The sequence below is a fragment of the Agrilus planipennis genome, unplaced genomic scaffold (genome assembly GCF_000699045.2).
Source record: "Agrilus planipennis isolate EAB-ADULT unplaced genomic scaffold, Apla_2.0 scaffold53, whole genome shotgun sequence".
NCBI classification, from domain to species: Eukaryota; Metazoa; Arthropoda; class Insecta; order Coleoptera; family Buprestidae; genus Agrilus; species Agrilus planipennis.
In genome coordinates, this window is record NW_020438880.1 from 1,448,966 (window position 1) to 1,472,093 (window position 23,128).

The 23,128-nt window shown below is 30.2% G+C and overlaps 2 protein-coding genes and 3 long non-coding RNA genes across 15 annotated transcripts in view; 3 read left to right on the top strand and 2 right to left on the bottom strand.

Annotated features, from left to right (window-relative positions):
- LOC108733132 (PHD finger protein 10-like) overlaps positions 1-12,048 on the bottom strand; it is a 13,994-nt gene extending 1,946 nt beyond the window's left edge. For 4 of the 10 annotated variants that reach the window (XM_025981508.1, XM_025981505.1, XM_025981507.1 and 1 more), the window contains exons 1-9: positions 11,937-12,048; positions 11,636-11,873; positions 11,462-11,577; positions 11,193-11,382; positions 10,799-10,912; positions 8,150-8,325; positions 3,831-3,999; positions 3,347-3,468; positions 2,383-2,497 (exon numbers count right to left, since the gene is read on the bottom strand). In XM_025981508.1, coding sequence (XP_025837293.1) covers positions 3,988-3,999; positions 8,150-8,325; positions 10,799-10,912; positions 11,193-11,382; positions 11,462-11,577; positions 11,636-11,873; positions 11,937-11,939 — 849 coding nt within the window. In that variant the 5' untranslated portion in view covers positions 11,940-12,048 and the 3' untranslated portion in view covers positions 2,383-2,497; positions 3,347-3,468; positions 3,831-3,987. Of the gene's footprint in view, positions 1-2,382; positions 2,498-3,346; positions 3,505-3,830; positions 4,000-5,771; positions 6,186-8,051; positions 8,326-9,338; positions 9,659-10,622; positions 10,913-11,192; positions 11,383-11,461; positions 11,578-11,635; positions 11,874-11,936 lie in introns of those variants that run through there. The other 6 variants (XM_025981504.1, XM_025981506.1, XM_025981503.1 and 3 more) reach the window with 6 other exon arrangements.
- LOC108733131 lies at positions 4,597-7,950 on the top strand. The gene is made up of 5 exons (XR_003232546.1): positions 4,597-4,870; positions 5,157-5,392; positions 5,625-5,728; positions 7,760-7,846; positions 7,902-7,950. It is a non-coding gene; the product is annotated as an uncharacterized LOC108733131 (long non-coding RNA).
- LOC108733133 lies at positions 8,392-9,453 on the top strand. The gene is made up of 2 exons (XR_001937196.1): positions 8,392-8,539; positions 9,060-9,453. It is a non-coding gene; the product is annotated as an uncharacterized LOC108733133 (long non-coding RNA).
- Positions 12,049-12,086: 38 nt separating the features above from the next.
- Positions 12,087-18,473, bottom strand: LOC108733103 (negative elongation factor A). Of its 2 annotated transcripts, none has more exons than XM_025981509.1 (7): positions 18,228-18,473; positions 17,865-18,119; positions 17,620-17,797; positions 17,370-17,561; positions 17,108-17,254; positions 16,115-16,491; positions 12,087-14,894 (listed from the first exon to the last, which is right to left on the bottom strand). In XM_025981509.1, the coding sequence occupies exons 1-7, from the start codon at positions 18,435-18,437 to the stop codon at positions 14,571-14,573; spliced, it is 1,683 nt and encodes a 560-aa protein (XP_025837294.1). In that variant the 5' UTR covers positions 18,438-18,473; the 3' UTR covers positions 12,087-14,570. The 2 variants fall into 2 exon arrangements, with proteins under 2 accessions (XP_025837294.1, XP_025837295.1); XM_025981510.1 differs by having other exon boundaries at positions 17,865-18,133; positions 18,228-18,317.
- Positions 18,474-19,342: 869 nt separating this feature from the next.
- LOC112906739 overlaps positions 19,343-23,128 on the top strand; it is a 5,982-nt gene continuing 2,196 nt past the window's right edge. The window contains exon 1 of the long non-coding RNA XR_003232547.1: positions 19,343-19,517. This is a non-coding gene — a long non-coding RNA (uncharacterized LOC112906739). The remainder of the gene's footprint in view (positions 19,518-23,128) is intronic.

The following is a 23,128-nucleotide window of genomic DNA, read 5'->3' on the forward strand; positions in this document are numbered from 1 at the left end:
TTTTTTTACAGATATATTTATAGTTACCAATAATTAATAATAAATAAATTTTTGTACAAGTATCTGAATGTATACAATAAAATATATATAACTAAATTGTAATTCTCATTTCATCACATTTGTCCCGCTTTGTCTCAATGAAAATGTGTTCACTTTAGGTCTAGGGAACTTAAAGTACACATTGACAAAAATAAAAAAAGAACACGACCAACAAAACAAAAATAGTCTAATTGTAAACTATTATAAAAACATACATAACTTCACGAAAATGTTGACTTGTGGGTTTATGGCATTCCTGTGGTACAATAAAATTCGACCAAATGGACAAAAAGTTCAATGTTTTAAACATTAAACGAATCAAATTAAGAAACTATGTAATTGCAGTATAATGTTAAAAGTACCTTACTGTTATTTATAAAAAATTTGTACACAAAAGTTTTCGGTATATTAGTAAACGGTTTCTGTGGTTTAATTATCCTGTTTCCGAATTATTACTGATTTTGATGTAGAATAAACCATAAAAAATATTAAATCACAGGATAAACAAATTTATTAAAACTTGAATTCATCTGATCCGTCGATTTTAGTCAGAATTTGAAGTTTTCATTCGGTGCGGCACTTTAAATTGGCGTGCGGATTCCATTGCACGCCTTATTTCCGTGTCTTGTATCGTCATTGAAATAATTATTCTGTATTCCTTCTCAAATAATATCAAAAAATGATGGTTACTATATTATGGCGGGGGCAATTGTTTAAAACCGATTTAAACATTTTACTTGTTTATAACATGATTTATTAATAATTTTTATTGAAATTCGTTTTTTTAGCTTTAAAATGAAAAAAGTTTATAGTTCAAATAGAGCCGGGGTTATGAATTTTTGAAAATGAGTCTTCATGTCAAAAATCACCAATTTCTTAAATTTTCGATCACTTCTATTTCCCAAATATTGAAAAAAAAAATCGCAAACACGATTCTCTTTTTCATTCGATACAAAACCCGTAAATAATAAAATTTCAGCCAAATCGAAAATGTGTCGGTCAATTTTTGTCCAAATTTGTCCCATATAACAGGTAGACATAATATGTGCTGTTATTTGTATGCGCAGGTATAACAAAGCTAAAGGTAGTGGTTCCCTAAAAAAATTAAAGTATTTACTGGTTCGGGGTTGGGCTGATGGAGGGCGGGAGTAAGAAGTTGGTCTCAGGAAACTTGAGAAGGTGTAAACGCCAAAAAAACGTGTACCGAGGAAAACACTCGCAGATAAGGAAATTTTACAACTACAAAGAAATTCAATATATCTACTATTCGTGGAATTGCTGTTACATGTAGACTATACAGAAACGTACGGAAGTTTTAATTATAAAACCGTGAAACAATGCCTTTCGTTGCCATAAGGCTAGGAAATTTTCATTTGACATAATTCAAAATCACAGGTACTTATTCCTTTCTTGTAACAACGAATAGTGCGTGCCATTTTTTACAAGGGTTTTTTAATTAAATTTGAAAACACGGATTTTTTTAAAAAATACAGTGCTTTTTAAAAATGCTGGAATAAATTGTAGACTTCAGATGCCTACGAAAGAAATAACTGTTACAAATTTCTCAATCTTTGGACAGAAGATAAAAAATTCATTGCTTAGTTCTTACTATACGCTAACTAAAAAAATCAACACGTTACTTTTCTTCTTAATCAATCTCTATTTTTGATTAGGAACCATCTATCTCTTTTCTCTCATCACAATTTTCCCAAATAAAGCTAACGGTTTTTTTTCCGCAATTTTAACTATAAGTAACTTTCTTTATCAGAAATCGTAAAAAAATGTAATATACACGAGACATTAGAGAAATACATATACAAAACAAAGTGAAAAAAAATAATTTACATTAACAGTGTAAGTATCGTAATACATAGACCGCTTATGTACCAAATAAAATTAGATTATTTTATTTAAACCTAAACATTTAGATGCTTACGAGTTTCGACTCACACCGTAGCAGCCACTTTTGTACTATGATAATTTGAATTTAAAATACCGCTGACGACTGCTCGTCTTTGATATAATATAGACAACTCACTTCACTGCAAAGTATTCTGAGCGTCAGACTGCAGTGGCAGTCCTGAATTCCTTTATTTATTAAAGATTCGGCTTTCAAAATCAACAGCTTAAAATATTAATACTCAACAAAAAACCTTTCTAAATTGGGGATTGGAACTGCACATCGATGTTCTCTTTTAGAAAAAAATTGAATAAGCTGACGGTATTATACAAAGAAGTAACATATGTTCGTCATCCTATGATTATATTCTAGTTTGTTTGTTAACCAAATTGACACCAGATTAATAAAGTGTAATTAATATTAATTTAACTATGCATTATTACCTGAATTAACTGTGGAATGAAAATCAAATTGAGAAGGAGTACCAGGTCAGACATCCCATGTCATCATCGCTAGGGTCAAAATTAACATCCTACTCTTTCTTATTTGTTAGTCAATCTGTAGAAACAAACAAAAAATAATTAAATACTTTTAATCAATATTATTTTAAAGGTGATTGCTAAAATAATATATACACAATGTACAACTTAACAGAAATAGTTTGGCCCCTGGTATTTCGAGAGAACGGGGTAAGATACAATGAAAGGGTATTCGAAGGAAAGAGATGCAGTTTATCGCTGGGTATGTGTGCTGGTTTTCAAATCGGACCTGTATTGTATAAGTAAACTCACTTCAGGATGTCTTAATTGTATCTGTAATATTTACAGGAAAACTAATAATGCACTTTACGTGTAGTAGTTTCACCTATTTTGCATTTTGTTTTTTTAATAACTTTTGAAAGTATTTTACTCTCTAAAATTAGGTGAAAATCATTGTTAATTATAACTATCGTTGAAGTTTCGGATTTAAAGTTGTTCTCTGATAATAATGGTGGTTTTCACAAAACCACGATGACCAAACTAACCATCCACACTACAATATTATATCAATTGTGTTAATGGACCATTGCTTACATTACATTATTTACATATTGCAGGGGCCGAGCTATTTCTGTCAGATAATACCATTTATTCATAAGGAAATAAACAGCTGCTACGATATTTAATCCCTATGACTCTTCTTTTCACTCTCAAATTAGTCACATATACGTCATTTATATTACTTTACAAAAAAACAAATTAAAATGTATTATGCTAAGATTCACACTGCTGGATTTTCACATTAATTCTGCTGTTTTGCTTTTGACATTTCCGAAACGTTTAAAATCTGTCTTTTAAAAATAAGTTACAAATCTCTAAGAAATTGAGGTTTGTAGGACCTCATCTACTATTCTTAAATGTTACTTACCAATTTATGTCATAAATTTTTCCTTTAACAATAACACAGTGTCTCCATTCCCAATGACAAAAGGCACCTTCACTCTTTCCTCAGGACTGTTGGTACTGCTACTTTGCACAGAGAAAGAGAAACTAAAATTTCATCACATGTGATCCCAAGTTTTTATGCTGTTGTAAAATAAAATATTATGAGAGAGTATTCAGACTTGATTAATTTAGCCTCTTTACTAAAAAACATGCCTAATACAATATTAAAGTATTATAAACAGTTAATTAAAAAGAAGACTCACCCCTAATTACCCATAAAACTTTTTGAGCAGACACGTGTTTCGCCCACTTAATACGTGGGCATTATCAACGCTTTTTTTAAATTTATGCTGTGGACAATATATACACATTGAAGGGAATACTATAGGTACACTACAACTGACTACAACGTTTATTTATACTNTTAACTAATTTAAATTAAGTAATTAATAAATCAAAATAATTACCACTCTGTCGAACCTTTTGATTTTATAGATACTGCTCCTTAATGGGATGAAATGCAGACACATGATGTCCAAAGTATGTATAATGCTTTTTGTTTTTCATTGATAATCTGCTAATTGACCGATCTCCCGTCTTGAGTAACAACAGTGAATGGTCACATTAGTAACGTTCCTGTTAAACAATCAGCAATATTTAGTAATATATAATTATCTTAGGCTAGATAGCAAATAATGTGATAGCAGATAAAAAGTAATGCACAAATGTGTTTCTTTATGGTGATCGGGGATACAATCGTTGAGAGTTTGTAATGTCATTTTTAATTAATTTATTAACACCAAATACACGCCATAGAAGCTTTTCCCAACTCACAAGTTGAGCTTTTCAGGTATTTCTGTCATTGTTCTAAAGATATTTGCACTTTCAACACAAGCATCCATTTCAAATGAACATAAATAATTATTATTGGGTTTTTAATAGTTACCATTTCATCAAACTGTTCAATTTTAACTTAAGAATGAACAAAAAGATTGCACTATTAAAATAATGTACATTCACCATAGATAATAGATACACAAAGGATGCACAAAGGGTAACAAGTAACATTCACACAATGTCATAGATAAAAGAGTGTAGCGTAAGTATATAGACCATAGACATACCATAACCCTATCATACACCTAATGAATGTTATAGATTAAGATCATAGATTGAAGATATGACATACACAACTCAAATTATTTTAATTTTATTTATGGTCTGTCTATGATTGCGGTCGCACTATCATGGATTATAGAAATATTTAAATATACTAATTAAAAATTTAAAAAATATGAAAAATATTAAGCACTATAAAAAAGAATTCGAATTTCACGCGAGAAATGTTTTGCATGAGAACTTGTTTAATTAAAACGAGTCTAAATTCATATTTGAACAGTGATACAAGTGATTGTTTTTGAATGTTAAAATCTTACCGTTAATAAAAACAATCAAATAACAGCAACCTAATTCAAGGTCCAATAATTGTGAATTTATCGGGCAGAGTGTATGTATATTACAGTACCTAAATCATAAAATTATGATTTATTCGTTTTATAATGGTTCCAAAAAACTCATTATCTAGAAGTGTAATTTCGATTCATATTATTGGTATAGGCTAACTTTAAATTAATTTTAAGAAGTTACATTTTATATATTTTAGAAAAAATACAAAGTCAGTATATGTTTATATGGGTGTATCCGTCAATTTCAAATGATTTAAGAGAATTTATAAAATCCAAACTTCCATTGGCATCAAAAAACAAATTTGTTTACTTTACTCATTCCAACAGGTGGATATATATTCTGATCTCAGGAAATTTACATTCAGTTCTTATTACCGAAGATTTTGGATTTAAAGAGTACTACAGTGCATGTATTTTTTTTATGGAAAAATATATTTCTACAAGAAATCCTGTGGAATTAGTGAAAAGTTTTGTAGAAATAATTACAAAGGGGGGATTTTTACCAACTATAGAAAATGATTGTTTTGAATTATATACAGAAACCAATTCAAGTGGTCTTAAAAGTAAGTGAATAGATTAGATACTGTACATACAATAATTTGTATTATTTTTATTGTTATTTTAATGAGGGAAACTCATCCAAATTATTGTTTTTAAAATAATTGTGTTTATACAGTATTATTGTTTTATTTTTTATTAAATAACATACTTAAGTCTAAACAAGTCACACCACAAAAGTAATCTTGTGTGGGTGACTGTCAATAAAATGTACAAATGAATAACTTTTATTTGTAGAATTGGTTCTGGATTTTGGTTTAGAAATTATCCTAATTTACACTGGATTATTGCTTAAAAAACGTATTATTGTTTACCATAAAAACATAGAGGAAGTTCAAACTGTAAGTTAAATATTATTATTAATCACATTATTTATTTATAGATAATATTTATGAATATATTTATTAAAAAATTAATGAGCATCACCAAACCATCCTAATTCAACAAAACACATGGCTTTTAAGGTTTTTATGCTAATTGTATCAGTTGTGTTAAAGAAAAAAGTGAAAAATTTATAAATTTAGTAAAAAACGTTTATAAATAAAACTACAGATTTTTTACAATAAGTGGAGAAACTACCTTATACAGAAAACGCTTTACCTTTAAATTCACAAATAAGTTAAAGAATTGAAAGTGTAATTGTGACTGCACTGAAACTATACACCACCACCTTAGTCTTGCTGATGCCCCTGGATACTTTTTATGATACCACCCCTTGTAAAGTCAGTGTTGTCGAGATTTGAAAAAATGTTACCTCTGCCCCACAAATAGTAGCAGTTGATTTTAATTTGTCGTATCCTATAGTAATAGTAGTAAAAATATAAATATAAATATGTAAGCACCTAGCAAAGTACTTTGGTTTTATAACTTTATTTTAGCTGAGCAACTATACTGTTTCGATATAGCATATATAGTTTCCGAGCGATTTACATTGAATGAATCAATTACAGTTGATTTATAAGTTTCTATTGCTTCCGACATCTTTAATTTAAATCACATGTAACATCTGAAAATCAACATTTACGGGTAACACTACTAATAATTCCTCAAATCACCATCAATCTCATATGTTAAAAAGAAGAAAAAATGATTCAAAATTTAAGCAATAAATACAATACAAACAAGCATATGTTTATCCTCTTAGTAAAATCAAAGTTCAAATTAAGCTTACTCTTTCTCTGATGTATATATCTTTTAATCCAAACTCAAAACAAATATTTTTGATAAAAGTAAAGTTTAGAGATTAACATGCTCACACTGTAATGTTTTTTTTACAAAGGACCGACAGGTAGTTCATTTTAAATCCTTTAAACTTAAGAAAGTTACTTTAATGTTTCCAAACACATCACTTGTAAACATCGTTTCCAAAATCGGGAAAATCTTGAAGTAATGTACATTATGGTAAAAGGCTGAGAATTAGTTTTTTGATAGATCAAATTTAATTTTGTCAAAACCGAGTAATCTATTTTATTTATTATTTACTATACGACGTTTCAACCGTCAAATTAGATTATTTTCAGGTTGTATAAAAAAACACTTTAATTTTCTAAACAGAAAATCGGAAACATTTACATTTGTACATTTTATCACAGATATTAGTAATTTAGTGAAAATAATTAAATTAAATTATTTTGCACGTACAAGTAAAACTATCACAGTCAGTTCCTTAAAACTTACTATTAAATTAAATATGCAAGAAGCAATTAAAAATTTATCTTAAAGAACAAACACATTACAGATTTATGTGGGAACAATATTACTTTTAGCCAAATTCTTATTAACAGTTTACGTACCATGTAAATAGTCTTCTATTACCTGTATTGTATTCATTAAATATAAATCCCTTAAGAATGATACTGGTATCGAAATTAGTTGCGTTTAGTAACAACAATGTTACAAAAACAAAGTACATACTTGTTTACTTTTAATTATTTTGAAAATAATTTACCACAATGTTGAGCTACATTTCATCCCTTTATTTTTTTTTTATTCATGATTTGTGACTCGCCCTGCATTCACATATTTACTACTTTATGTAATGAGAGTTTTCCCGTCTATTATCAAATAAACAAAAAACACATTGCAGATAATAGTCCTTCAGAACTAAAATAGTCAAAATAGGTACTAAATATTAAGAGCTATTGTTTAAAAGGCAGCAGTATTTGTAAAATTTTCGTCGAAGTGTTACTTCATTATAAAATATAATCACTGAAGAAAGAGAGCAGATAGCAAGTAGTAACAGTTTTGATAAAAAAATCCCATAAAATATTAAAAAAAAAACTTGGTGTGCTACTTCTCTTTTTACCTATCATTATTTCGCTAACTGCGGTTAACAATACTTTGTTTAGCAAAAGGATATGTTTAATTTTTAGGCCCTGTATTTATTTAGTCAGTTAATGAAATATAGAAAACCAGAATTATATCTCATTCCATATGTTGTCAACCCGGAAAAAATACAGGTAACATTTTTGTTGATTTATTTTTTTTTTTATTATATGACAAATTCTATTGTAGGGAAAATCATTTTTCTTAACTGGAATTACCAAAGACTGTAGTAGNAGAGTCTTTAACTTTGCAAGTGCGATAAAATCGAACAGGTTTATTGAGTTTTAGATAACATTAAGAAACATTTATTATATCTAAATAATTTCTTATACACTTAAAGGTCTTGTGCATTGTAATTGTTTAATAGTAAAATAATTTTACTTTTACGGGTTCAGTCAAATAAACAAAGAAAATGCAATTCTACTATCCCTTCTTACCTGGTCCTTAAATACTTTCGCTTCATTTGGAAAATACCGAGCAAAATAATTGTACACGTCTTCATATGACCAATTGGTAGCATCTGGAATAGTTGGATCAATGTGTTCTTCAAGATCCAAATCCTTTAGACTTTGTGAATCTGAAAGGTTACTTTTAAAATCAGGAGATATTTCACCATTACGATTAGCTTGAGGGCTTAAAGTAGGAGGTGTTGGAGACGGTTGTAATGATTCGAGTGTGTGTTTTACATTCTAAACTGTCTCTTTCATTCGAATTTATATAAATTTTCTTCGGAAAAATCAGCATCAGATTACAGTAGGAAAAGACAACACGAACGATGTATTTATATTGTTTGACATTGTGACCTGAGATTATAAGGATTATTAGCGGTGAGTAACAGTAATATATGCAACAGCGATATCTTCAAAAGAAAAATTAAGTTTGGCAGTAAAATAGAAATTTTCCAAAGCTCGAATTTTAGGAGGTTCGAGCGCAGAAATTTAACTGTATACAACAAAGTGTATATTCCTTTATGTAGTTCAATATCTTTTTTGTGCACCATCGATATTAATTTCTGTCAGTGATAACACTAGATCCAAGCGAAATTTTCAAAATTCGTTAATACGTGACGATTCAATTTCAAATTCTGTATAAAATTTTCTTCTGATTTCATGCAAAAGTCGGAGAAATACAAAAGTAATGAAAAAAACTCAAACGAATGAGAAAATTTGAAAACTGCTAAACCGTTTTATTCGAATACTAGTTCATCTGTTTCAGAAGTGAATCACAAGATACACAAGACATATAAACAATTAAAAAGAACCGTTTAAAAATGTTAAATTTTAATAATTCCATTTTTATTAAAAAAGTAATTGTTGAAATATTAATTTAATTGGCGGTATATTTTAGACGTATTCACGATGTGCAAAATACACAAGGAAATCGCTGTATCATTAGTGAAATTAGCAGAAAAAGAGGAGTTTACCGATCAAGAAATATCTGAAGAAGCCTTCAGAAAAACGCAAGACGTATTTAATTATCTACAAAAATTTGTCACTCTAAAAACTGACAGAATGAACATGATAACGATAGAATCATTAAGAGAGAAGAAACTTCATCCCAACATGGAAAATTTTATTTTTAATCTAGCCGTAGCCGAAAATATGATGGTGCTTTAAAAACATGACAATCAAAAATTAATTATATTTCTATTCTAAATGGTTAAAATTCATACATTCCTTAAAAATATATTTTTTACAATTTACAATTATGCACTAAACGAAAAATAAATAAGAAAAAAATACACTTTTTGTTTCTGTACCGAAATAAAACTAAGCAACAGTATCACAAATAAAAATGAATTACAACCAGTACAATTTTGGATCATCCCGTCTGTGTTGTAATTTAACAACATGACGATATATTTTCAATGCAGGACCCAACTTTAATTTTAAACTTGTGAGTACATCTATTCGTCGCATAAGCAGCAGGGAATGACCATCAATCTCCTAAAAGTTAATATGTAACTATTAAATATTTTGATTGTGCCCTTAAAATTTCAATGTCTAAAAGAAAATTATATTATTGATGTTCCCAAATCGTACATCAGTTTTAATGTTCCGTACCTTAAATAAGGCTAGCCTAGCCTCAACTATTTGAAGTAGGAACTTTTGCTTACTAATGAATTATATTGCCTTACATATGTATTTTCTGATTCGAAAATTTACGTATTTATTTTGGTTTTACCCTGTATTTTTTTAAAAGGGCATAAAAATAATTTTCTGTATTTTTTTAAGGTCTTATTTTGAGCCAATCTTCGCATTTCTCGAAAACTAGAACAAACTACATTTCTACTTAAGAACAGTAATTTAATCTAAGTCTACCTCTACCCTTCTTAACTCCAGTTTCTGCATATAGTATGCTTCTTACTAACCCTTCACATCTGAGGAGATGTCTTACTAACTTATCTCGCATCGACTTCCGTAACGCCCTCTATTCTTTCTAATACCTCCTCATTTCTATCCACGGTATATTTCACATCCTATAACACATCTCACACATTTCTAACTTTTTCTTTTTCGCAGCGCCCACCGTCCATGTTTCACACCCATACAGCCTATAATCATTCTGAATTTCCAAATTAACCGAACTTGAGAAGAAAACGATCCGATCCCTGTGCCATTCTTTGTTACACGTTTCTAACATTTTTTCTATCCTGTGTTATCTGACTTCCTAAATATCGAAATAACAACTTCTAGTTTTTCGTCTCCTATTTTTATATTAATTCTAACCAATTTTTACATCTCATACCAACCAACATTTTTGTTTTATCATTATTAATTTTCATACTTTTCCGCTTGTTGAATTACTTAAAGGTCTTGTGCATTGTAATTGTTTAATAGTAAAATAATTTTACTTTTACGGGTTCAGTCAAATAAACAAAGAAAATGCAATTCTACTATCCCTTCTTACCTGGTCCTTAAATACTTTCGCTTCATTTGGAAAATACCGAGCAAAATAATTGTACACGTCTTCATATGACCAATTGGTAGCATCTGGAATAGTTGGATCAATGTGTTCTTCAAGATCCAAATCCTTTAGACTTTGTGAATCTGAAAGGTTACTTTTAAAATCAGGAGATATTTCACCATTACGATTAGCTTGAGGGCTTAAAGTAGGAGGTGTTGGAGACGGTTGTAATGATCTGTACAGTGGAGAAGAATTTCCAGAAACTGACGGAGATGGTGATTTTCGATGAATGCCTACAAAAAATTTAAACTTAAAAATGCAAAGAAAAAACAGTATTATTATTTATTTGGTAGAGTAATTTACTGAAAACTTAATTAGTCTTTATTTTGACTACCACATTTTTATGAAGAAGTAATTAGGAGTGTGTCACACACTATTGCAAAATTCCATTTTGATCTCTATATTACTTTATTTTATTAATATAGCAAACCCCAAAGAAGTTGATGTAATAAAATCTACTAAGACAATGGTCCCTGAAATCTTAACCATGCCTTTATAATCTTTACAACTCACCATTAATAATTATTTTGTCCCTGTCACCAGTAATAACATGCGACTGAATATCATTAATAGCCAACTGTTCTGGCATCTGACAATTAATGCAGAGCCACTTCATACCATTTCTAATTTTTTCAGTTATTCTTGGTTGATGACATGTTGCATGATAAGCATCAGCACAAATTGAACAAACGATCAAACTGCCCTATAATTCAATAGAGCAATTAAAATAACAGACAACATAACAAATGGTCTAACAAAATCAAAAAGTATTATTTACGTACTGCATCAGATGTTTCAAAACAAATAACGCATGTTTTACAGTGTGGACATTGCCAAGTATTATCAGGATACATTCGTAACATCATATTGTCATCACCATTTAAACAGCTAAAATGAGCTAAAACACAATTTTGGAAAACGTAATAAAACATTTACATGACAATAGTTTTGCGTACCTTTGTTACTACACTCTCGACATGAAACAAACCTATCATTTGATACTCTTGCATTGTTATGACAAACTGAACATACACCTCCTTGTTCTCTGATATTACCCATTCGGGAATCGGGTCTTAATTCAGTGCTAGAAGTATGTTTAGAATGTCTGTCAACGGTTTTATTTATTGACCCAGTAGGTCTTCCTCTTTTTCTGGGAATATTGTTGTCAGATGGATCAAACACTTTCTTAGCCCTCTAAAATAATGCAGTTGAAATAACCAGTTTAATTATTTTGCAAAAGTAATGATCAAATGTTACCATTTTTTTGAAGCTGAATAAAATTTATTATTCGTTATTGTTATATTCAATACACATACGTTTTAGTCAACTTGTCAAAAATAAGTAAATGTCACAACAAATTAAAAACCTAACCTTATATTGAAATTAATGTNTAATATATACTTTTATTAACATTAACGTTCGCTTAATTATAACATTTAAATTAACCAAATATCAATGTACAAACATTCGTTATAAAAAAGGCTAGCTAATTTACATCAAAAACTACTTTGAAATGAAAAAAACTGCAAATTAATGTTTTAATAAAATTTCTTTTGAAAACTTAGGTGCTGTTTAAAATGACTTTAAAAACACGTTTCAATATCACCGATAGTATAATAGTTTCTATTTATTTTGGGAATTAAAATCTTTGCTCAAATTTTGCAAGATTCTCAGTTTTAAAATACAATGTAAACTCTTTATAACAAAACTCAAGGGACCAATAATTTTAGTTCGTTATATGAAGTTTAAAAGACTAGGTTACACAGCCATTTTCCCGCACAATACAGAGCATAGCATACGATGCATCACTCGGTACTTTTATCGCAGTTGAGGGTCTTGCCCTAACAATCCCCAAGCAACGTAGGCGATCAATTTTTCCTTTGCAACTTCCGGTATACAGACATTAAAATTCTAATAAGCAGCTTCTTTTTCTGAACCGGCGACTGTGTGGATTGCCTAGGATCATAAGGTTACAGTGGGAAAAAACAACAAAAAACTAACGAAGTAAGTGTTGTCGTAGTCATTTTTCTTTTACTGCCGTGAAAAAAACCACTATAAACAACGCATTTACAATAAATGGAACGAATGCATTTGTTTTTTATTCTTGCGCCTTTATACTGATAGGTGCTATGAATACTAGCACGTTGATCGTCTGTATTACGTTAGAATTTGTTGGGGCAGAGCTCACAACTCTGAACAATGTCCCAAACAGTGCAGAGCACTGTAAGCTCTGTTTGTGCGGAAGAATAACTCTGTCTCCTAATGTCACGTTTTACTTCCATTTTGTAGCTGTATTTTAAGGTATTGAAGCAAATCTTCTCATCTACATACAAAGGTTCTACTTTATCGCTCATATTCACTGCAACTTATTGTTTTCTTACAGAAAATTACCGTTTGATTATAATAATCCGTACATGGGCTATAAAGCAAATCAACCAAGCTCAAATAACGTTACGTTGTAAGAACTTTTCAGTAATGAAGAGTTTCGTTACAAAGACATTACGATGTAACTTCATTTCGTTAGCATCAAGCATTTCCATGTATACACTAGTTTTGGACATTTACTTTGATTTTCAATATATTTTATAGCTTTAGTATGTATCTTTAATTAAATTAATATCCCTTTTGTAATCCTATTTGCACTGTGACAAAGTTAAAAAGTTTATCAATAAATATTTTAATAAAAAACGTACAAGAACAAATAACGATTACATCGCATTTGTTATAATGAACAAAAATGGCAGACGTTTTATTTAAACATTCTTAAAACATGTGAGATCTTTCGTGGCCAATGTCGTCATTAAAACTCTCGAATCACGTTGGATGTAAGAAATGACAATGTTTCGTGGTCTTGCATTAATTATAAAACAAAAAAACATAAAATAAAATGAAATCGAAAATATAGTGATAAGCAGTACGAGGACCGCTTTTTTTTTTCAATCTCCGATGGGCCATAAATAAATCAAGTGAACATAATCACGTTGACGATTGAGACATTTTGGACAAACTTTCCAACAGCCAATGTTGTCACCAATGAATTTAAACGGGTCTTGATATTGTTGAAGCACCTTGTTGGTTTGCAAGCGAGAAATCATCCGGAGCTTGGTAGGAAGTCATTCATAACAAAGAAAGGCATTCTAACTTCTAGAATTGTTCTGATTCATGATAACGTACGTAATCACAATGCTGGTGCAACCCAATGAACAATTATAAAAATTAGCATACATCTTTTCCTTATTTTTCCCGCTTTCAAACTAACGGGGAACTTCAGAACGATGAAACTAATTTAAATTCATTAACAGCAACATTTTATTAAGAGGGTATTAGAAAGCTAGTCCACGTGTATGACAAATTCCTCAATCTTTAAAATGATTTTATCGAAAAGTAACCACAAGTATACATAACTATTAATAATTTATTTATATTCACTTGACATTTATTTATAGAGGTTGATAAAAAAGTCGGCATTCGTACACACATTTCTGTATCTTAGAAAATAGTCTAGTGGCCGAAATGAATTTGTAAAGAAAAAAAATTAACAAAGCTTGTGAATTATTCCCAATGTGTTTTTGTAGTGATATTACTATTTAAAAATAAATTAACCAATGAAATAAGAAAAAATACGAAGTCAATGGAGAAAAATAACATACAAAAATTTCCGTTTATCGTATTTTAAATGAAGCAGCCACAGCCATGAAACGTTGGCACTATATCCCGACATCTAACATATTTTTTTTAATCAAAAGCATAGCCTCCTTTAATCAAATATGTCTAAAAAAGTTCAAAACTAAAAACTTTTCCTATCGCTTTCGCTTGAAAAAACATCCAATAAATACTATGTGGAGTAACCTATTTTTTCCATCATATTTCTTTGATGAATCACGCCTCTTATCATACAATCGTGGCCGTCGGTACGTTCTGAGCCATTTGATTACTTTGTACATTTTCGATGTGCCTATACTTTTTTATTCGTTTCCATTCGCCATTATTATAGTTCATTTGGAAGTGTGTTTCTACTAACATTGTCAAATATGTATCGTCGGATTGTAGTACGTTCTCTTGGTCTTCTGACAATTTGATTGTCACAATATTACCGAGATGGGGACACGGATTATCTCGCGAGCCTGCCATGAAACCGAGAATGAGAGCTTTCTCGGGCCGCGTAACTTTATTTGCAGTCCTAAACATGTCTTGAGCCTCCAACATTTGTTCTCTCTGTAATGTTAAATGTTAAAAATAAAATTAATATACAAGTAAATATTAAATCACCATCATATGTAAAATTATTCACATAAAACATTAGATGAACGGTAATTTTGAGATAACTCAATATTTAGCTTCAAATAAAATTTAGAAATGAAAACTAAAAGAAACCAATCAAACAGATTTATACGCATAAAATTCTTATTCGATAAAAAAATACGTAGTATAAAATAAACATCGTAAACAACAAGTCCCATACAACTGTTTCAGTAATACAAAAATTCCGCTTAATAATTAAATTATGTAAAATTATTTATAGAGCTTTTAAAGAATTGACTAAGTACATCGAATTTTTTACGGTCGTTTTTTAGGGTTAGCCATTAGTTTGCTAATATTTGAGGCATTCATGTGTAAAATCATAATGGATTTTTGTTAGCACAAGGAAGTGTACCACAAAGAAGTACATAAGTAGACTACAAAGATGTTACATTCCTATTCTAAATTTCGTATCCTTCAAGTATGTCATCCGTAAGACCCTCCCCCCTTATACATACAAAGTATAAAGAGTATAGGAATGTGTGACATCCTAATAGTTTAGTATATAAATCTTTGCTTTGAAATGAAAAGTGCCAAAATTCGCGATTTTTAATTAACAATTTTGATGGAAGATTTTTAAGACTGAAGATAAATGCGCTGATTAGCTAATTTGTTTGTTTTTTATTAAATTTGCTTATCAGAATGATCTATCATCAGGGTGTAAGCCAAATTTTATCGTTTTCTTCCTCTCAAATTTCTTTAGCCACCTACTGAAATTCAATGAATTTTTACCACCCTAGTCTTTGACCTATCGAGTATAATTTCCTTTGGTTCCATATCCTTCACATTTAACAGTTTTTTAAATTAAAATTTTAAAAGGAAAAGTTCAATTTTTTGAATAAAATAATGAAAAAGTTTCACCACTTAATTTACTATTATTATTTACTATTATTTCATTACTAAAGTTCAGTAATAAGCATATACTCTTGATACTGATCGCATAAATAGAAACCATACTCTTGAGTACAATAAATTAAATAGTGAAACATTTCCATTATTCAAGTGGCTGTCCCTTATATGAAAGTGTTTTACAATAAATGCTGTAGTTCAATTTTTGACGCATAGTAATCAAGAAGAATTTTTACTAACTTTCGTTTCAAAGTAATTGCATTAACCTTAACATCACATCTACTTACTGTAAGTGCCAACCCCCTCCTTTGTAATGTATTGGTGGGTTGCGGTTGTATCCGAATTTGTGTAACTTGCTGTACTGGACGCGTGGATAAAACTACAGGAGTACCGACCGGTACGGCAGTGGCCGGTTGCTCCGTAACAACAGTGGCCCGTTGGCCTGCAGCCGCCGTTGTTATCAAAGGTGGCACCGGCCGAAGAGTTGACGGCGTCACGAACTGTGCTGTCGCAAGAGCAGGTACAGTGGTTGTGGATGCAACAACAGCAGCAGTTGTGGTATGTACGACGTCCGTAACCGGAACTTGAGCTGCCGTTACCGTTGACGTCACGGTTTGTATTACCGGTTGAGTTACCGTTGTGGTGGTTGATAACGGAGTCGGTACTAAAAAAAAAACAATAAGTTAAACACATTCAGAAAAAAATTAAATTTAAACTTAGAAGTAAAAGCAATTATTTCATTTCGGTTAGGGTTTTAAAATCCTCAACTACTCCTAAAATAACTTAAAAGAAATTGTCTTGTATGTCGGTGTCATAGGTCAGTGTAGAATACTATTGCATTGACGAACAGTTTCCTAGACGCTGGATAAGACGTACGGGTCCTGTATCTAGACTGGAAAGTAGACCTGATCTAAATCCCCTGGACTTCTTTGTAGGGGGTTTGATGAAACAGCGTGTGTATAAAACGTCGATGATTTAAACGATATGGTCGCTGCAAATGAAGTACACCAAATGCCGGATGTTTTTACGCGACTCAGAAATATTTTTTGTGTGATGTAATTATGTAAGTAAAAAAAGGTGTGTTACCTTGACAATACCTCAATGATGGTTTGTTAATTTAATAAAATTACAATTACCCACCCAGATGATAATAATTTACCTATTAATGTTGACATAACGTTAATGAGTACTAAAAAATGAAGAAAATTATACAAAAGTTAAAATTTAAATGTATGCATACTAGAACTAATAAGAAAAAGAAATTGTATTTAGTAACATACCAATAGTTGTTACAGGAGGGGCAGGTGTAGCAGGTGCATATGTTGGAGTAGCTGATAAACCAGCAGCATAGTCTGGAGTTGTACCTGCTGCAGGAGGTGGACTATGAATATTTGCATTTTCACTTGCCTTCTTGGCATCTTCCATTTCTAGAAAATAATGGTGTGATTGTAGCGAGTATTAGTTTTGTTTACATTTCATTCAGATAAAAACATCTATTCCTAATAATGTTAAGGCTTACAAAATTTTACTTGTCAAAATTACCTTGCATCTTCTTTCTCTTTTTAGCAGCAGCATAACCTAAAGGTTGATCTGCAATATCTAAAAGTTTTACACCACCTTCTTTTCGTCCAGCTGTAGTCCTCGATAATTGTGGTCTGTTGGGTGTATTATTACTTAAACCTGTTCGTCCAAATCCAGATGTGGGGACTCTACTAGGAATTCCTTTCAGTGGTGCTAAAAATCAATTTAGTTTTGATTTTAAACCACAAATTATTACAAAATAGAATAATACTTGTATCTGTCATTTTTCTGGGCATTCCTCTTGATCGAACAGGAATAACAGGCGCTGAAGACTTTTTGAGATTTGAAGCTGCATCTGTTGATTTTTGTAATAATTCCTGCCTTATAAGTGCAGATTTTGGCTTTCGTTTTAAATTAAAATGTTTAGCTGGGATTGGTTGCTGACCTACCTAACAAAAGATAAATACTATGTTGATAAAATGAAAGTAAAAAGATAATGTGCGTTCTGATACTTACAATAGACACTAAAGCTGCTTTATTTACATAATGGCATTCCATAGGAAGCATAACTTGATCAGCTTGTTTCTTTACTAATCGACGAAGATCATTAACTAAATCTGTAAAAATAGGCCTCACTTCATATAGATCCGAAATTTCTGTATTTAATGCACCAGTAGACGGATATGTTTTTAAAGCTTCTGCAAGCATTGCAACCCATAATTCAGAATCACTAACAGCTACTTCTAAGATCTGTTCTAATTCAATTTTCCACTGAAAATGTCATTCTAAATTAATAAAAAATCATTTTTCATTAATACAACAAATTTTGTATTATTGTTAATTTGACAAAAATATAAGCAGACTGCTGTAAACACTTACTTCCTCTGTATTTCTGCGCGGGATGTGGAAGAAACTCAAGAGAAGTTTCAACTTCACTTGAGTTTGAAGGTCCGGAAAACAATCTTTGATGTTTCTTAACACTTCTGCATTTAATTGCGAACATATTGAACCACCTGTCCATGAATCATTTGATGTTCCTAATTTATTATGTAGCCACAACGAAGTATCGCTGTCACGTACATTCGCCATTTTACATATTTTTGTTTTTGTCAATTGTCCTGTCAAAATATTTGTTGCATGAGCATTATGGCCAACTCATATCTAAATGTTAAGTGACACCAATATACAAAAACTAGAAAACCCTAGAACATATTATACAGGGTGTTTTTAACTTACTTATGAACTCTTCCACAAATTAAATATAATAAAACCTTGTGAAACAGTTTCCTTTTTAAGTGACGTAACACTTTAGCATCATAAAGGAAAGTAAGTTTCTAAAAGAAAGAGCAACATATTATTATCACACGAATAGCGATGTAGTTGAAGAAATGATGTGGTCAAAGCAAAAAAAATTGAGTGACGTCATGCAAAATAGCAAGTTTCAAGTATCAATATAATGCGTGTTATAATTTTATAAAATTAGTGAAATTCAAATTTATCTTCATAGAAATTATTGAAATCCAATGAATAATATAGGGACGTGTGATTATAGATGACAAGAGGAAAGGTGATCTTCAATCCGCCCAAAAACAAGCATAATATATTCATGGTTACACCTTAAATGATTTACTAAGAATGCGTGCTCTGTACGAGTAGCCAATAGAATTTAGGCACATCGTACCCCTATCCCCGTATAGCCCCCATCCAGTCTAGTTTGTACTCTGTCATTATATTATTCCGAATTCCGTGGTCCATGACGATATCACACATTTTTTTTTATAAATTTACGTATAAGTACATATAAAGTTGTTTGTTGACACACGTTCTATTGTAATCAAGGATAGTACATTAAAAATTCATAGCTCATAAGGAACATCGCGAAAAGATTAATTTTTTGTCTTATTAAATTAGCTGTAGCAAATTATAATTACTTTGATGTTTGTACACACTAATGGTATACGGTAGCGTCATTGGCGTATCTACACATAAAGACATTTCAATGATGAACCATTATTTGTACATACCATATTAATTACATTGCTAAACAGTTCGAAGGATGTTATCCCTATAAGTATGATCACGACACTATAAAATTCACTTAACTTCACAAACAAAAATTAGAAGTACCTGCGCGTGCTACCGCTAAGAACAATCAACATTCAACATAAGGTAAGTTACTAACGATAAGTACCATACCAATTACAGTTAATTTTTAAAACAGTATTTTAAATTTAAAAATCTTTCGAAGAAAAGTGTATATAAATTAAATCAAATATTTATAAAAAAAAACATGACGATAATAACATACCCAAACAATTTAATGTGAAACTTATAAATTGTAATATATCTGTTTATAATTTTAATTTCATAGTCTGATTTATATACGCGTAGAAGATTATTGTAATCGACAAAAAATTGATGATAGGTCGATAATATACTTAATAAGTAAACATTCACGTTACTCGTGAGTTTGTAGGGTTTTAAATTTTTGAGTTAGTTTATTTTCTTTTTTTTTTGTCATTATTTGTTTCGTATAATTTTCTAGGCTGGTGACATTTTATGTCTATAATTTTGAGCTATTTATTGATTATTATTGTTGTTCAGTTATCATTTTATTTAACGTCATAACTCAGAATATCCTACTGCGAAAATCATATTGAGGAAATGACTTTATAGATGTTTCTACTTTCCCTAACTGCAAACGTTTCGCCATGCTTAATAGATAACATCTTCAGGGGATTCATTTCAGGCTAAAATCGTTTTTATGTAATGTTGTTAGAAAGTAATAATAAGTAAATAATAAGCCATCGAACGGTTTTTTTTTTTGCTTAATTGTAAATGCGGTATTTTTTGTAAATATTTTTTCCTACTGAAACCAAGCCAAAAATTTGAAAAACTATTTAGATTTAATATTCCGCTAGAATTTTTTAAAAAATATTGATTTGGACCGATATTGTAACAATATTTCTTTGGCAGCACGTTTATATACTTGACGTATAAAACCATATAACTTTTAATTTTTTAATCGTAAGTTACCCCCTCTTTCATAACTTAATGTTCTCGAGCCATTTTTTGAGCTGATATTTTTTTTAACTTACTATTAAAAATTAAAAAGTTATAAGGTTTATTCCATAGGAAGCATAACTTGATCAGCTTGTTTCTTTACTAATCGACGAAGATCATTAACTAAATCTGTAAAAATAGGCCTCACTTCATATAGATCCGAAATTTCTGTATTTAATGCACCAGTAGACGGATATGTTTTTAAAGCTTCTGCAAGCATTGCAACCCATAATTCAGAATCACTAACAGCTACTTCTAAGATCTGTTCTAATTCAATTTTCCACTGAAAATGTCATTCTAAATTAATNCGCCGTAACGGAAAAATCAAGTCATATTTTGCTTGTTTGACTGGACTATATGGGAATTTCTATTACAAAAAAATGGAATCACCAGTGTCTTTTGGAAAATACGACCTTCAGTCATTTTTTCGTATAAATGATAATGTAATGTTTTTGAGAAGCCTTGTTCAAAAGATGGAGAATTGCAAAAAAGAAAAAAAAAGTGAACGTTTTACCTTGTCGTCTACTACACATACCAGCACAATTAGGGGAACGCAAAAAAAGGTCGGTTTTTTAAACAAGTTTATGTTTATTATTACAATAATCAGTTGCGCTCAAACTATCTGAAACAAATCCTAATGTAACTTATACAACATTTCTTTTTGAATAATTAAACCAAAATTACAAAAGTGGAAATTGACTTTTTTTTCTTTAAAACTTAGAACTGTATAATTTTTCAACAAACACAAAAAAAAACTCTAATACCTGGAATAGCTGCCGCGGGCTCTAATTAGAGCATGCTTTGAATTACGCTATCCATAATTTCTTGAGGTAAGTTGTCGCACTCTTCCACTAACGCCAATTTCATGTCTTTGACGTTATTAGGGGCGCCATTGAGCGCAGTTGATTATTTATTGTGATAATAAAATATGTAGAACATAAATTTGTTTAAAAAACCGACTTTTTTGCGTTCCCCTATGTTTTAGTTTATTTCAGAAGTAAAAAAGTAAACAGTTTCACCAATGCCGTAGAGATATTTTAATGTTTACCTTTCAGCTTTTTATTACGCTATACATATAAATATTCTTAAACATTAGTGCTAAAACTATTCGAAAAACAAAATTAAAACCTACAATGTTAAATTTGACGTTTGTCTAGAAAATAATATGTATACAGGTAAGGCAAATTGTTCATCGAGCATAGAAATTACACATTTTTTTCTTGGATTTTTTTTTTATGTGCGGAAATGTACGAAGGCTAGAAGGGCNTTGTAGAAATGTATAATAACGACGTCTATCCGAAAACATCACATGTTTCCCTGAAAGCTGTCTTAGTCTAAACGAAATCTCAAAATTTTTTGAACGAAGCATAGCATCTCTCAAAAGCTTTAATTTGCATTTATTGGATTTATAGGTATACTTAGGATATCCTTATATTCGATTCTCAATTATCCACTAGTGTATATTTTATTAGTCTTTAGGCCACTTAACATCACCCTGTATGCCCATTTTTTTATGTAGGTATTATAAGTAGTTGTATATAACACAATTGTGTTTATTTGCATATATAATAATAAAACACTCAAAACTTAGCACACTGCTACTTATGCAATATTTATTTGATATTTATGCAAAAGAAAGTATGTACCATCAAATCAATTATTATAAGCGAAGGCATGAAGGACAATTCTATTGTAAACGTGAAATATTGCGAAAAGGAGCTTACGAGCGTAAGAAGGTGTATTAAAAAGGTGCTATAATCTTTTATAATTAAAGTAATTATTTAAAGGATGTCCTCAGAAGGATACAGTAGCCATTACATAATCATTTGTAAATATATACATACGTTTTTACTTAAAGAGTACACCTAACAAAACATTTTCTTCGTTAGTCTGAAGTTGATTTTTAAAGAGAAATAATGTGAGTATCAATTTTTTAAATTATTTTAATAAAGGTGGTCTGTTTTATAGGTACCGCTTAATATTTTAAGTAATTAATATTAATTATCATATCAAAACTCCTAAAATAAAAAAAGGTAACTAATATTATAAGACTAATGTTATTTTATCTTAAAAGTTACCAGTAGCAAATATAAAGACTGGAAAAACTTGTAGAACAAACAAAATAGCTCAAACCCCAACGCCAAAATACGTCCCTGAAGAAGGTAACTTTGTTACCGAAAAGTGTCGTATTTTGACGTTGGGGTTTGAGCTATTTTGTTTGCCAGTAACAAATTACTAGACAGCAAAGTACTAACAAAACATGTTTCAAACAATAAAATTGAAATAGGATTTAATAAATTGCACTTTTAAAAAAGGGTTGTTATGAACTGGGCCTTTGTCTAATATTTCAGTTAGTATTAATAGCAAATAGTATACGCTAGAATAGAAGACGTTATTTAAAAATATTTAAGATCTGATTTGCTACGAATATTTGGGGATAATTTTTCCCATATTAAAAAAAAAAAAAGCAAAACCTTTATTAGAATTACTTCGTTGCGCATCTGCTCAAGGTGATAATTTTCAATTTTTACAAGAAATGTAGAAATGGAGTATGAGTCATTTTGCGGATTCCCATGAGTCAGGAGTCCAATCCAAATTTGAATATTGATTACATAGGAGCCGTAATTAGGAATTACAAATCCCTCGATTACGCAGCTACTAATTTTCGTTAATAATCTAGTAAAATTAGGTTTTTATTTTCTAAAAGATTAGTTACT